The 13,446-nt window shown below is 37.8% G+C and overlaps 1 protein-coding gene across 1 annotated transcript in view; it reads left to right on the top strand.

The window, feature by feature from the left end:
* Positions 1 to 13,446, top strand: part of LOC306844849 (metabotropic glutamate receptor 4-like) — a gene marked incomplete at both ends in the record, with an annotated part of 121,504 nt that overhangs the window by 53,441 nt on the left and 54,617 nt on the right. Inside the window, 3 exons of the mRNA XM_079377261.1 lie at positions 3,093 to 3,228; positions 4,585 to 4,739; positions 6,275 to 6,415. Of these exons, the coding sequence (XP_079233387.1) occupies positions 3,093 to 3,228; positions 4,585 to 4,739; positions 6,275 to 6,415 (432 nt within the window). The remainder of the gene's footprint in view (positions 1 to 3,092; positions 3,229 to 4,584; positions 4,740 to 6,274; positions 6,416 to 13,446) is intronic.

Genomic DNA, 13,446 nt, shown 5'->3' with positions numbered 1-13,446 from the left:
TTTTTTCCTTCACGTTGTGACTAGTTTTGTAAATAAGCCTACTGTAAATGCTCGACATGCCAATAAAGCTTTGATTATGCTGACTGGAATTTATAGCCTATTGGAAATGCAGTTTAAAGGTTGAATTTAACATATTTCTTTTCTTTTTTCTGCAATTTAATAATTATTAATATTATGGCCTGCTGCCTAGTGTTTAGTTGAAGAATGAATCATTCACGTTTCATTTGTAAATGAAAACACAACACGCTCATTTATCATCACGCACTGGCATAAATAGCCTACAATCATAAAGTATCGGCATAATTGTCAGGCGTTTACTGTATTTGCACAATATATGGTAGCAAATAGTATAATTATACAAAATGTTAAGGTAAAGCGATACCATTGAAAGGGGAAATAATAAAATATTATATTCATATGAAATAAGATGTCAAGAAATGGATGTCGTTCCCTCAACATAGCATCTCAAGGCCACGACATAAGGATGCTGTTACCTTGACAAAACGATCTCGTGGCCACGACATAATATCACGTCCCCACGACAAAACTAACTGAACGGAAGACTTCCCCTCCCGGTCACCGTAGTTTTTTAGTCTAGATGGTGTAGTCACAGCATCTGCGAGCAGGGGCTAATTGGGTGATGATAAACACTGACCTCTAGGTATAATAAAGATTCCCATTCTAAAGGACATTTTTATCTCTAATCACATTATCAAATTATTGTTACTTCTACTTTATAGGAAGTTTCTTCTTATGTATTGCAAGTTTAATACATTGTGCATGCCATTCGTTTCTATGGACACAATGGACAGAAAGAGCTCCTTTCAAAAATTTGCTTTGGATATTGGATCCAAAAAAGAAGTAAATAAAATAGAAAACTGACCTACCCACACAAATAACTCTTATAACTCAGTCAGTTCCTCCATCTTGTCAGTACCCATCTGTTCTCAGATCACCCCTCCTGCTGTTCATTATTTTTGATTAAGCATCAAATATGACCCTGCTGGAAATGCTTGTGCATATTTTGGTCAATTCGCACAAGATATACTTACAGGAATGCATCAAAACACCATTTGTTCCTTTTAGAAACCCATTAAAATAAATATGCTAAATTGGATTAACATAGAATTCCATTACAGCAGCTTGATGACCAGAACCAGACTGACACCACAACCAGTGGTGTGAGTTTGGGACAGGGTGACCAATGGCAAATGGGTTCGGGATACCTGTTTGGAAACCATAATTATTTTTGCTATTTTTATTCAGCTATCTATCTGTCTGCCAGCCTGTTTTTGACAAATCTGTTTGGTAGCAGACACAATTTAACAAACTATTTACATTTTTGTGACTAGTGAAAAAGACTTTGTGTACTTCCTGTAAAATATATATTTAAAACAGAAAATAGTTTCATACACACCCACCCAGGTGTGACTTTGCCTGCTTCATCGCTGTCTCATTCAGTGACATGTGGAGCTCTTACCTTGAGGCCTTCAGTCATTCAAAATATCTCCTGACTCAAAGTAGCATATGCACACAGCAGAGGGCTGCAAGTGACTGCAAGACTCCCGCCGTTAGGAAGCCTCTCCATATGGCATCTTTGAGGGTTCTCTTTTCTGTCTAATTAACGCCTTTGATGCAAATCAGTGTTCCTCTCTCAGCGAGGACAGGTCAAACGCTTTGAAAACGCCCTCTCCTTGGAACGGCAACCATCGGTTTGTGTGGAAGTTTACAAGGGCTCAGTGTTTTCTCGGAAAGGATGTGAGAAGTTTAATGAGCTTATTATTATGCGTTTTTTTGCAGTTAATCTGCATATGACTATTTGCTGATATGACAAGAGGTTAATTCAAAGCATCTGTGAAAGGAAGATAGATATGTAACGCTTGGAGATCGCGAAGATGAGACTTTCTACAACAAAAGATTACAACAAAAGAGCTAGGGTATTTGTTAAACATACAGTAACGTACATGATAACAAAACAAAGAACTGATAATGAGAACTGATGCAATTTAAGAACTCAGCAGAGCAAAACTTTACCACATTGGGGTTCCAAAGCTAAACAATGAAGTTTCTCTGTAACATCCAGATTTTTCTATCTTTAAGGTACTTGTTGTCAAGTGGGATTTTGGTGAGAGAAGCCAATAATCTGGTGAGACTTCAGATGCCCGAGGCAAGACATGACATGACCAAAACAGCATAATTACCCATGCTGACATCCTTTTTTGATAGTTTTATATATATAGAGAGAGAAACAACAACATATATAAAACACATTTACATATTTGATAGATGCCTTTATTTAAAACAACTTGCATTGCGTTTCAAATTTTTTTGAAAGTTTTATGCATTCTCATCATACTTTACTGTTTGAGCTACATTACGCTGGGTATCAAAGGTATCAAAATGTAAATCTTGGTCTAGATATGGTCTCAGCGTATGTTCTTTGAAAGACTCAAAAGGTGATAATTACTTCCAGCACTGGTGGCTATAGGATATCTTGACCATTGCAGACAACGCCACAGTTCTAAATGGCTACTTAGCCACTATACAAAGTGACTAAGTGGCTGAATGCTGCAATAAATTCAGGATCTTCTATTTTTCAGCTCCCTTGGACCAGCAGGTCTTGGCCTTGGTCTTAAGGGGTCTGGTATTGATCTCAGTGACTGTGCAGAGAAAATTATAAGGATAAAGCAAGCCACTTGACTTCAACGTAGCATACACACACTGTGATGCATTTAAAACATTGTTCTGTTCGAGTGCACTGTAAAAAAATATTTTTTCAAGTAACCGAAAAATGTGGTAACTGGATTTGTTCAAGTCAAAAATAGGTTTTAATATATCTGAATAGACCTGACTACACTAGGTCACACCAACAAAAGTCATTTTTAAAGGTGAGATGATGTAGAAATAGCTCCTTACGATTTTTACAGCATATATTTGAGCTGACAAACATAGCAACGTCTCCCTCAACCAGTGCATGAGTGAGTTTGGACAGGACTGCTCATAATAAGCTGTTCAGCAGGGAATTTTTCAACGTGTGATTCCATATTTTGCAACTAGTAATAATGCCACTTTTTCTTTTTTTTCCCCCACAGGAAGTGTGTGTATCTCACAGTCCATGAAAATCCCCCGTGAGCCGAAACCAGGGGAGTTTGATAAGATAATTCAGAGACTGGGAGAAAATCCGAATGCGAGGGTTGTTATTATATTTGCAAATGAGGACGATATAAGGTGAGTAGCTTTTGTTGTTTTTAAATTAGCATCTATCTTGAAGAATTATATAGTATAAGTTCTTTTATTTTAGCTACGGTGAATTAGTTAATCTTATTTCTGATATTAATTCATTTGTGCAGAGTTACAAAGTTAATAAAACAAACTCCAAAATGGGTATTGCTTTCTAAAATAACATCTGAAATACACAACAAGGACTTTGCAGGGAAGTGAAAAACTCATTTCCCTGACCTCTATTATAACACGTTTAATTTGCCCCATGGGAACGTCTGAACGCCCCAGCACCGAGCACCTGGAGTACCTAATCAGAATTATTAGAACCCAGCTGTTCTCATGAAAATTGACAAAAAGCCTTCACTTAAATGTGCTATTAGACATCCATTGAATAATAATCGTTTTAATTTGAAAGAATAATTATGGTCAAACTTTTTCAATTTGTTGCTTGCTTGAGCGTTCAGGATGACTGTTTAATCATGCTTCTCTAATTATTGTTTGTCAGCCGTTGTCCTTGAGTTCATAATGGCTTGTTTATTCATGTTCACATCGATGAACCTGTAATTCAGAAAGTATGCTTTTAATAAAGAAATACCATATTGATAACATGAATATGAAATCAAAATGACCCTGTGTACTTTAATACATATTCTTGAATGTATTGTGGATGATATTCCACAGATATCAATCACAAAAATTTAAAACTTGTGAAAAGTTTCCTTTTCAGCTGATGTCACCTTGACCATGTAGATTGTTGATTAATATTAACCAATAGCCAAATAGCTATTTGCATTTTTGTAGTTAATGCATCATTTTGCAAGTAAAATGAGTTGTGAATGCCGTTTCATGTTTAATGTAGGTAAATAAATTGCAGCGAGGGCGTAGCTGCCAAAGATGTGGGTGAATTTTTATGCAGTCATTAAAAATATTGATAAGTTACTGGCACATAAGCCCAGAAAATGCGTTCCACGGCTTACGGAAAGACACTGCTTGTGAAGTCGCTCTAAGTCTGTTTCTGTTTAAAAGACAGCAATTGATTTTGTGTGCGCCGCCTGAAACATACTTTATTGAGCCATTATTATCTTGGGGAAATGCTTTTGCTGTCAGTTGTGCATGACTAATTTTGACATCAATTGCTACCGTGCCTGACGAAGAATGCCTAGAAATTTCAGCGCTGAGCAGTGTCGATACTGACCTTTCAATAACATATTGATTTGCAGTTACTGTAAATGGAGAATCACCAAAGCAGCACAGATTGCAGACAATAATTGCAAACAAGTAATTAGACTTGATGTGACTCGGAGCCTGGGAGCAAAGCTTATATTCAACATTTTATGGAAACTGCCACTCATCTCTTAACAGACGGCTACTGCAGGCGGCAAAAAAAGCCAATCAGACGGGTCACTTCCTGTGGGTGGGGTCCGATAGCTGGGGCTCGAAGATATCGCCAGTGCTTCACCAGGAGGAAATGGCCGAGGGAGCTGTCACCATCCTACCCAAACGACAGAACATCAGAGGCAAGTGACAGATTAAATCCTCCACTTGTCAGTGGTCGCTCTCATCCATTAGAGACCAGTTCTGAACCGGAGTGTGTGCTTAATGTTTTCTGACAACACTTTAGCTACAAGTGATGCATTTAATAAGCATAACATATGGTGCATGCATAGTGTTAAAGGAATAGTTCACTCAAAAAAAAAAAAAAAAATCCTCCAGATGCATTTGATTTTCTTTCTTCAGTGGAACACTTGAAGTATCTTTATGCAGACAAGCCTGTTAAATTCTTAAAACGCACAGTTCCACAGTAGAAGTGGTCAATGGGCTTAAGTGGTCAGTGTGCTTTTATTCAAATTTTTCCTAAGCCATGTAAAATCATTTTGTTTACAAGTAAACTCCACGGACTAGGCTAAGCGTTATTTTAGAGCATGTGAAAACTGATTCCACCTATTTTTTTTTTAAATATTGTATAATTTAAAAGAATAAAAAAACTAATTTACATCAAAACATTGCATTTTAAGTTTTTTTCCAAATAATGTGCCACACAACATCTTTGAATAATAATAATATAATAATAATAATAATAACATGTATTTGAACATTGTACATTATTATTATTATTTCTTATTTAAACAGTATATTTGACAAAGCATTCAATATTTTGTTGTAAATTAATTGTTAGATTTAGGATTGTGTTAAATCTGTTGTTAAATACAACAGAATAATAATAAAAATAAATCATTTAAAACATTATACATATTATTAGTATTATTACTTTAAAAATTACATTTTGCTGTGCAATAGCAATATATTGTTGTGTTAATAATGTAATTTATGTACATTTCTTGATATTAAACCAGACTTTTATTGTGGCAGACCTTTTGAGTTTCAGTGTGTATTTTCAGAAAGCTTTTATAAAATGAAATGCTCATGAAGTGAACTCTTGGAGCAGCTCTGGAGATGAAGTTCATGTGGAGTGTCCCCATATAGACACTGAAAACACCATGAGCATCATGCATGCTTGAGAATATAGCGGATGAAACTGTACTGCTCGATCACACAGAGAAGCAGAATATGCAAACTTAGCCTACATCTAGATGATTAGGTTAGTGGTGCTAACCAAGTATTGATATTGTGGGTTTATGGTTGTCCAGTTGATATCAGCATCAATTTATTGTGCAGTCTTATTTGTGTATCTCATGACCAAAAAATAAAAAATAAATTTTTCAAATTAAAATGTTTTTGGTCTATTTTGGAGCTTGACTGCTCCAAACTATGAACTGTAACTAGGAACTGTTCTTCAAAAATTCTCCTCTTGTGTTCCACAGAAAAATGTCAACTAGTTTAAACTGACATGAGGATGAGAAAATAATGACAGATTTTTCATTTTTTGGTGTGAACTCTTCATAGCAAAAATAGAACATTCTCAGTGAGAAGAAAATGATGTTAGATGCAAATGTTCCGTCAAATCATGTTGCTCTCTGAAGTTCATTGGCTGAGAGCTTTGACTCTGACAGAGCACATTAAAGTGACACAGATCTCATCGATCTACCCTCAGGCTTTGATCGCTACTTCACCAGCCGCACACTCGAGAACAACCGGAGGAATATCTGGTTTGCGGAGTTCTGGGAGAACAATTTCAACTGCAAACTCAGCCGCCATGCCTTGAAGAAGGGATCCGGCGTTAAGAAATGCACAAGTAAGAATCTCTCCCTTTCCCTCTGGCAACACTCCATTTCCACAGCACCATAAAAGAGAGAAAGTGAGCAAAGGCAGAAGCCAAATCTATCGTAAAAGACTTGGCCTGCTGTTCTCAGATCGCCTGAAATGGGCTTTTGTTTACACCAGAGTCTGATTAGTCATACCACAGCAAAGCTGTTCTACGTTCAAGTTCAAGTTCAAGTTTATTTGTATAGCGCTTTTTACGATACAAATCGTTGCAAAGCAGCTCTACCGGAAATTAAGTTTCCACAATATATTTATATATTGCAGAACCTTAATATATTTAACTTATGGCTAAATTTGGTATTTCTGTATGTTGTCTGAGCGTTAGCATCCTCTGAGGTCCTCTGAGGGGTTGGCATCATCTTTTCTCAGGTGTTCGGTCATCTCAGATCATTTAAGGGTTGGATCCAGACTGAAGCTTCTGTAATTCCTAGTTAGCATGGGATGTTAATCCCGTGGCAGAAACAGAGAAACAAATAATTAGCATAGCTGCTGTTCCATCTAAGCAAAAATTATTTGTTCAACCCAAGCTAAAGAATAATAATAATGTTCATTTGATCAGATATAACTGCAGTACAAGATTATAAAATGCATTATGTGAATGCTTGGCTAAAGAGATGTGTCTTTAATCTAGATTTAAACAGATATAGTGTGTCTGAACACCGAACATTATCAGGAAGGCTATTCCAGAGTTTGGAAGCCATCCTAGGTACTACCAAAAGCTTTGCCATCCTAGGTACTACCAAAAGTCCAGAGTTTTGCGACCTTAGGGAGCGGGTTGGATTGTAGCGTGGTAGAAGACAAGTTAGGTACGCAGGAGCTAAACCATTTAGGACCTTATAGGCAAGTAATAATAATTTGTAAATGATACGGAACTTAATAGGTAGCCAGTGCAGAGACTGTAAAATTGATCATATTTTCTTGACCTGGTAAGAACTCTAGCTGCTGCATTTTGGACTATCTGTAGCTTGTTTATTGAAGATGCAGGACAACCACCTAGCAGCGCAGTACAATAGTCCAGTTTAGAGGTCATGAATGCATGAACTAGCTTTTCTGCATCAGAAACAGGTAGCATGTTTCGAAGCTTGGCAATGTTTCTAAGATGGAAGAATGCTGTTTTTGTAACATGGGAAATATGATTTTCAAAGGACAAGTTGCTGTCTAATATAACACCCAGATTTTTTACTTTAGAGGACGTAACGGTACCTCTGTCTAGTTACGAATTGTAATCCAATAGACTTTGTGTACTGTTTTTTGGTCCAATAAGTAATATCTTTGTCTTATCTGAATTTAATAGGAGGAAATTATTGGTCATCCAATCTTTTATATTTTTTACACAATCTATTAGCTTAGTTTAGAAGTTTCATCTGGTCTTGTTGAGATATATAGTTGAGTATCATCAGCATAAGAATGAAAACTAATCCCATATTTTCTAATAATATTACTAATTATTAAGGGGCAACATGTATATTGAAAATAGCAGAGGACCTAGGACAGATCCTTGTGGCACTCCATACTTTACTGGTGATAATTGATATGACTCCCCATTTAAATGAACGAAGTGGTAGCGATCCGACAGGTAGGATCTAAACCATCTTAAAGCCTGCCCTTGAATACCAGTATAGTTTTGTAATCGATCTATGAGTATGTCATGGTCTATAGTGTCGAACACAGCACTAAGATCAAGTAATACTAGCAATGAGATGCAGCCTTGACCTTAAGCAAGAAGCAAGTCATTTGTAATTTTAACAAGTGCAGTTTCTGTACTATGGTGAGGCCTGAAACCTGACTGAAATTCTTCATAGAGATAATTTTTTTGCAAGAAGGAGCACAATTGAGCAGACACAACTTTTTCAAAAATTTTAGACATAAACGGAAGACTTGAAATGGGTCTGTAATTTGCCAGTTCATTAGAATCTAGTTATGGTTTCTTAATACGAGGCTTAATAACCGTCAGTTTGAATGGTTTTGGGATGTGACCTAAGAGATAAATAAGATAAATTCCATGCGATATAATTAAATCTAGCGTATGATTAAAACGATGAGTGGGCCCGGTGATGTTTTGCTTGACTCCAAAAGAGTTTATTAGGTCAGTAAACGCAAGTCCTAATGCATCATTTGTATTATCAATGTGAATGTTAAAATCTCCGACAAGTAGCACTTTATCAACATTAGCCAATAGATCTGAGAGGAAATCTGCAAATTCTTTTAGGAAATCTGTATATGGCCCTGGCGGTCTATACACAGTAGCCAGAGCAAGAGATATGAGAGATTTCTTTTGCATATCTAACAGTGTAACATTAAGCAGAAGTATTTCAAATGCGTTAAACCTCCTGTATCCTGTTTTATGAGTAACATTGAGAATATCACTATATATTGTTGCAACACCGCCGCCACGACCAGTCTGACGGGGCTCATGTTTATAACAGTAGCTTGGTGGAGTAGACTCATTTAAGACCAAAATATTAATTTGGTTTAAGCCAGGTTTCAGTCAGGCAGAGTACATCAAAATTATTATCTGTGATCATTTCATTTACAATAACTGCTTTGGGTGCGAGTGATCTAATGTTTAGGAGCCCAAGCTTTAAAAATAGTTTTTGTTCATTTATTTTGCGTTTTTCTGGTTTAATCACGATCAGATTTTTTCTATATCCTGCATTAAATTTATATTTTGACCTCGTTATTCGGGGAACAGACACAGTCTGTATAGATTGGACAACGCAAGTACTTCTATCATTTAAGTGGGTAGAACAAAAGTCATCATAGCAGTTATTTGAGAGTTGGCTTACTACGTCTGATGTTTTCTGACGCACAGCAGCAGCATCCCTGCGCTAAGCAAACAGAACCAATACAATCCAGCCAATTGGATAAGAGATGATGATTTTAATTGATTCCAGGCTTCTCTCGGGGGAAGAGCTGCCCGTGGCGGCCCTGTCAGCCACGTGTTCAGCCCAGTCTGTCCGTTCGGCTGTGGAGAAAGGTTGACTCCTAGCAACACATTTCAGGTTTGGTCCAATCAGTGCAGATTGCGATCTTACGAGGAGGGGTTTCCGCCGGCAGACCTTCTTGATTGTGGCTACAGTAGCGCGTCTAATTCTCAGCATGTAGCCTACCAAGCATTACAGCACTTACTGCACTGCACCAGTAAGCAGGGCAGGATATTAACCTCTCAGTTCAGTATCGGTGCGGTGACCTCCTACAGATGGCGGAAGTCAGATTATGTACGAGTGTTGCAAAGGGGCTCATTGTAACGTCTGCAGCGCTCTAAATGTCACCGTGCATAATCCCTGTCAGTGGGCTCGCTTGTAATGGCTGGCCTTTAGTGTGCTGCAAGAAGTATCTGGCCTGAAACAAAATCCATTGCTCCACCACAACATAATAAATCACTTTTTCTTTATGCAAATTGCTGCGCCCACGAGAAAATTCATCATTGTTACCTCACATTCTTGAATAGCCATTGGTGATTAAATGCGGTGCTTCTATTCACTTGATTAAAAAATATGGTAGGCTGTTTTTGCGTGCGTGAATGAGATGCAAAACATGCCACTCAGGACAGCTTTTACGTTCTTTTATGGTAGTTTTGCAGTCAAATATATTTCCCGCATGCTTTTGCTACACCCAAGGGCTCACATCTGAAATTTTGGCAGCTTAATTTTGTCATCAAATTAACCGCTTTTTATAAACTACAAAACAAATAATAGTCAGAAAAAGGTACAGTGCAATAATTACATAAATATTGTATATTTTAATATGTCATTGCCTATGCAAATATAAATACATATATATTATGTAAATTGAAGATAGAATGAGATATAATAAATAGAAAACAAAGGATAAAAACCCATTATCTCACTCTTTACATATAAGCAAATTAAACAATAATTTATAAATTACAGTGGCAATTACTAAAGAACTCACTATTATGAATTTACTACAAACTACAATTTGATTTATGATTTAGAAGTGCTTTATTACTGTATACTTTTATTATTATTTATAGGTAATTTTTCATTTATTCTAATTGCTGCGCCCACAATTTGTCATTGTTACCACACATTCTTTTTTTTTTTGAACAATTATTTTATTTTATTTAAAGGCAAACTGAAAAATAAATAATATACATGAATACAAAATAAATTATACATCAAAAAGAAGAAACAATAAATTCGACAATGTCAAAAGCATGCAGCAGTGAGAGCAGTTAAAAGTAAGTTCCTTTGTTGCGGAGACAGAGCCAATCCAGAAAAGCCATCCAAGAAGATTAGATCCGGAGTCAAAACCACATCCTTTTCCAATAGTAATGACATGTCACGAGCAAACTGAGATCAGAAAATAGAAAGTGCAGGGCACTCCCAAAAGAAAAAATGCAAACATGCACCAAGTGCCCCCCGCCGACACAAACTGGAATATGGGGAAGGTGACACATGCATACAGAAGCGCTTCAAAGGGGACAGACAAAGTCCGTGCAGCACTTTCCAATGGATCATCCGATGACCTGGGTCCCTTGAGGATGATGTGATTGTCTCCCAAATTTGATTAGTCACCACTGATATTCTTAGACCAGATAGTTGTTATGGATAAGGTTTGTATGATTGTTTAAGGAGAAGAGAGTAAATAACTGAAGCAGAAATAACAGCATTATCAGTGGGGAGAATTACTTTTCACAACGGACGTACAGACAATTCTGTCAGCATTATCACCATTTCTATCTAAAATGGAAATATTTAAATTTCTTCTAAAAATGATCAAAACGCCTTTAGTTTTAATGTCAGTCGCAGCAATAGAGACCACCTCGTAATATTTATTAGTGCATCTATGAACATCATCCTTTCATAAATGAGCTTCCTGGATTAAAATGTCAACATTTTTTCATTGCAATAGGTCTAAAAAACCTGTACGTTTATGGGGGCCATTTAAACCATTGACATTACAACTTAGTATATTAATTTCAGTCATTACAATCAAACAAACAAGTGAACTGAACAAATGAGAGAAAGTAATTATAATTACTGATTATCTCAAGTTTGCCTTTAAAAACCCATTAACATAAAGAAAACCCACCCCATAAAACTTTACAGATTGGGGTGAAAACCCCAGCCTGCCGCCCTCGCCTGTTTTAGTCAGTGACATTAACATGACAGCCAGTACCATTCTTTAGAACACCGCCATTAGCCCTTTTATAAGAGAACAGAATAACTTCGAATTCACACCAGTAATAAAGTGGGGTTAAAAAAAAGGTATGTACCGGTATACTCTCTATAACAAGGAAACAAACATAAATAATTGCATCATGTACATCGAAAACAGTACATTAGTGATACCAAGTTTCCTAGCTTACATGAAGAACTGCGAGTAGACGATTGTCACATGAAGTTCAAGATCAGTAAATCAAAAGTCGAGTCATACGGTATTATCAAACCCTTATGCCACGTTCATTCCGGGAAAATGAGGAGCGGGAACTGAGTCCAGGAACTGACGCGCTTTGTCCGGTGAGTGCATTAGTTTGGTCTCGCCGTGTTTCACAACGATCTTCAGCGTAGTTGGATACTGAAGAAAGGTCTGCAGGCCTGCCTCTTTCAATTCCTTCCATGTTGTACTGAAGGAACTCTGCTTCTTTGCCATCGCGGGAGAGAAGTAGAGGAAGAAGCTCAACCTCACACCATCATTTGCTTTCACAGGACCGCAGCGTCTTGCTTCATTTAGAATCAAATTTATGTCGTTGTAGCATAACAGTTTGAAGAGAAACACTCATGGTTTGGAGTGATCAGTTGAAGCTCTGGAGTAAACTCGATGCACGCGTTCGATCTCGATGTCTTTGCCCGCAAGCGATTGGATCCAGATCGGCAGTGACCGTTTCAGAAAGCCAATCGGGTCATCCTTCTCGCCCCTTCAGGTAGTCCCAGCAGGCGAAGATTACTGCGTCTGCTGCGGTCCTGTAGATCAGTTACTTGATGCTCGAGGGCATCCAGATACACAGTGTGTTCGTTGATCACTTTTTTTCTGCTCTCTCTGTTCCCCGATTAAAAAGTCAACTTTAGAGCATATATTCTGGATTGTAGTCATGTGAGAGGCGAATTCGGTGCACATTGCTGCTAATTCAGCCTTCAAAATGTCCTCAAATCGCTTTATAGTGATCGCCATATTGTCTTCCTCCATGTCCGCTCGGCCCGCCGTGGCTGCGGGTTTTGTTTTCTTCTTAATTGTCGAAGATGATGGTGAAAGATAAGCGAGTTTCCAACTGTGTGACATCTCCAGACCAACGACAAATGAAAAAAACTACCCCAAATGTAAGAAAAGAGGTCGAATGACAGTAAAAGACGGGTTACATACACAGAGCTTGGCTAATGCGCGCAGTAGCCCCTCACTTCAGAACAAAGATCCAGGGGGCGGGGTTGGATCCACATCTATGGGGTGGAGATTGGTAGGTTTAGAGGTGGGGATCGGTAGGTTTAGGGGTGGGGATGGGTGGGTTTAGGGATCAGGGGGTGGAGACGGGTAGGTTCAGGTGTATGTAAGGTAGGAGGAGTTGGATCTAGATCCAACCCCGTCCCCTGGATCTTGTGTTCTGCAGTGAGGACCATCTCAATGCGCGTCTTGGCTCATGAAAGCGTCACATGATCCCCCGTTACCACACATTCTTGAAGTGCTTCTATTTGCTTGATTTAAAAATACATTTCAGGGTGTTTTTTTGTTTTGTGTGTACATGAATGAGATGCATAACTCAGCACAGCCTTTTCTTTCTTTTATGGTATAGTTTTGCATTCAGATGTATTTCTTGCATGCTTTTGCTACACCCAAGGGCTCACATCTGAAAACAGGTGGTGTGACATCTCATGTGCTGACATCAGGCTTGATTATTCATGTAAAGAACAATTTGGCATTTGCTATGCACATTGTAGCAGATTTATAATGCCACATGGGAAATGAAAATGGTGTTTACACAGCTTTATTAGTTCATGAAAACGACCACACATTGAAATACAATGCACCCTTAAGTGGGTCGCA

The sequence above is a fragment of the Barbus barbus genome (assembly GCF_936440315.1).
Source record: "Barbus barbus genome assembly, chromosome: 25".
Classification (NCBI taxonomy): Eukaryota; Metazoa; Chordata; class Actinopteri; order Cypriniformes; family Cyprinidae; genus Barbus; species Barbus barbus.
Note: the sequence above shows the minus strand (reverse complement) of the source record. Positions and strands in the feature narration are given on the sequence as shown.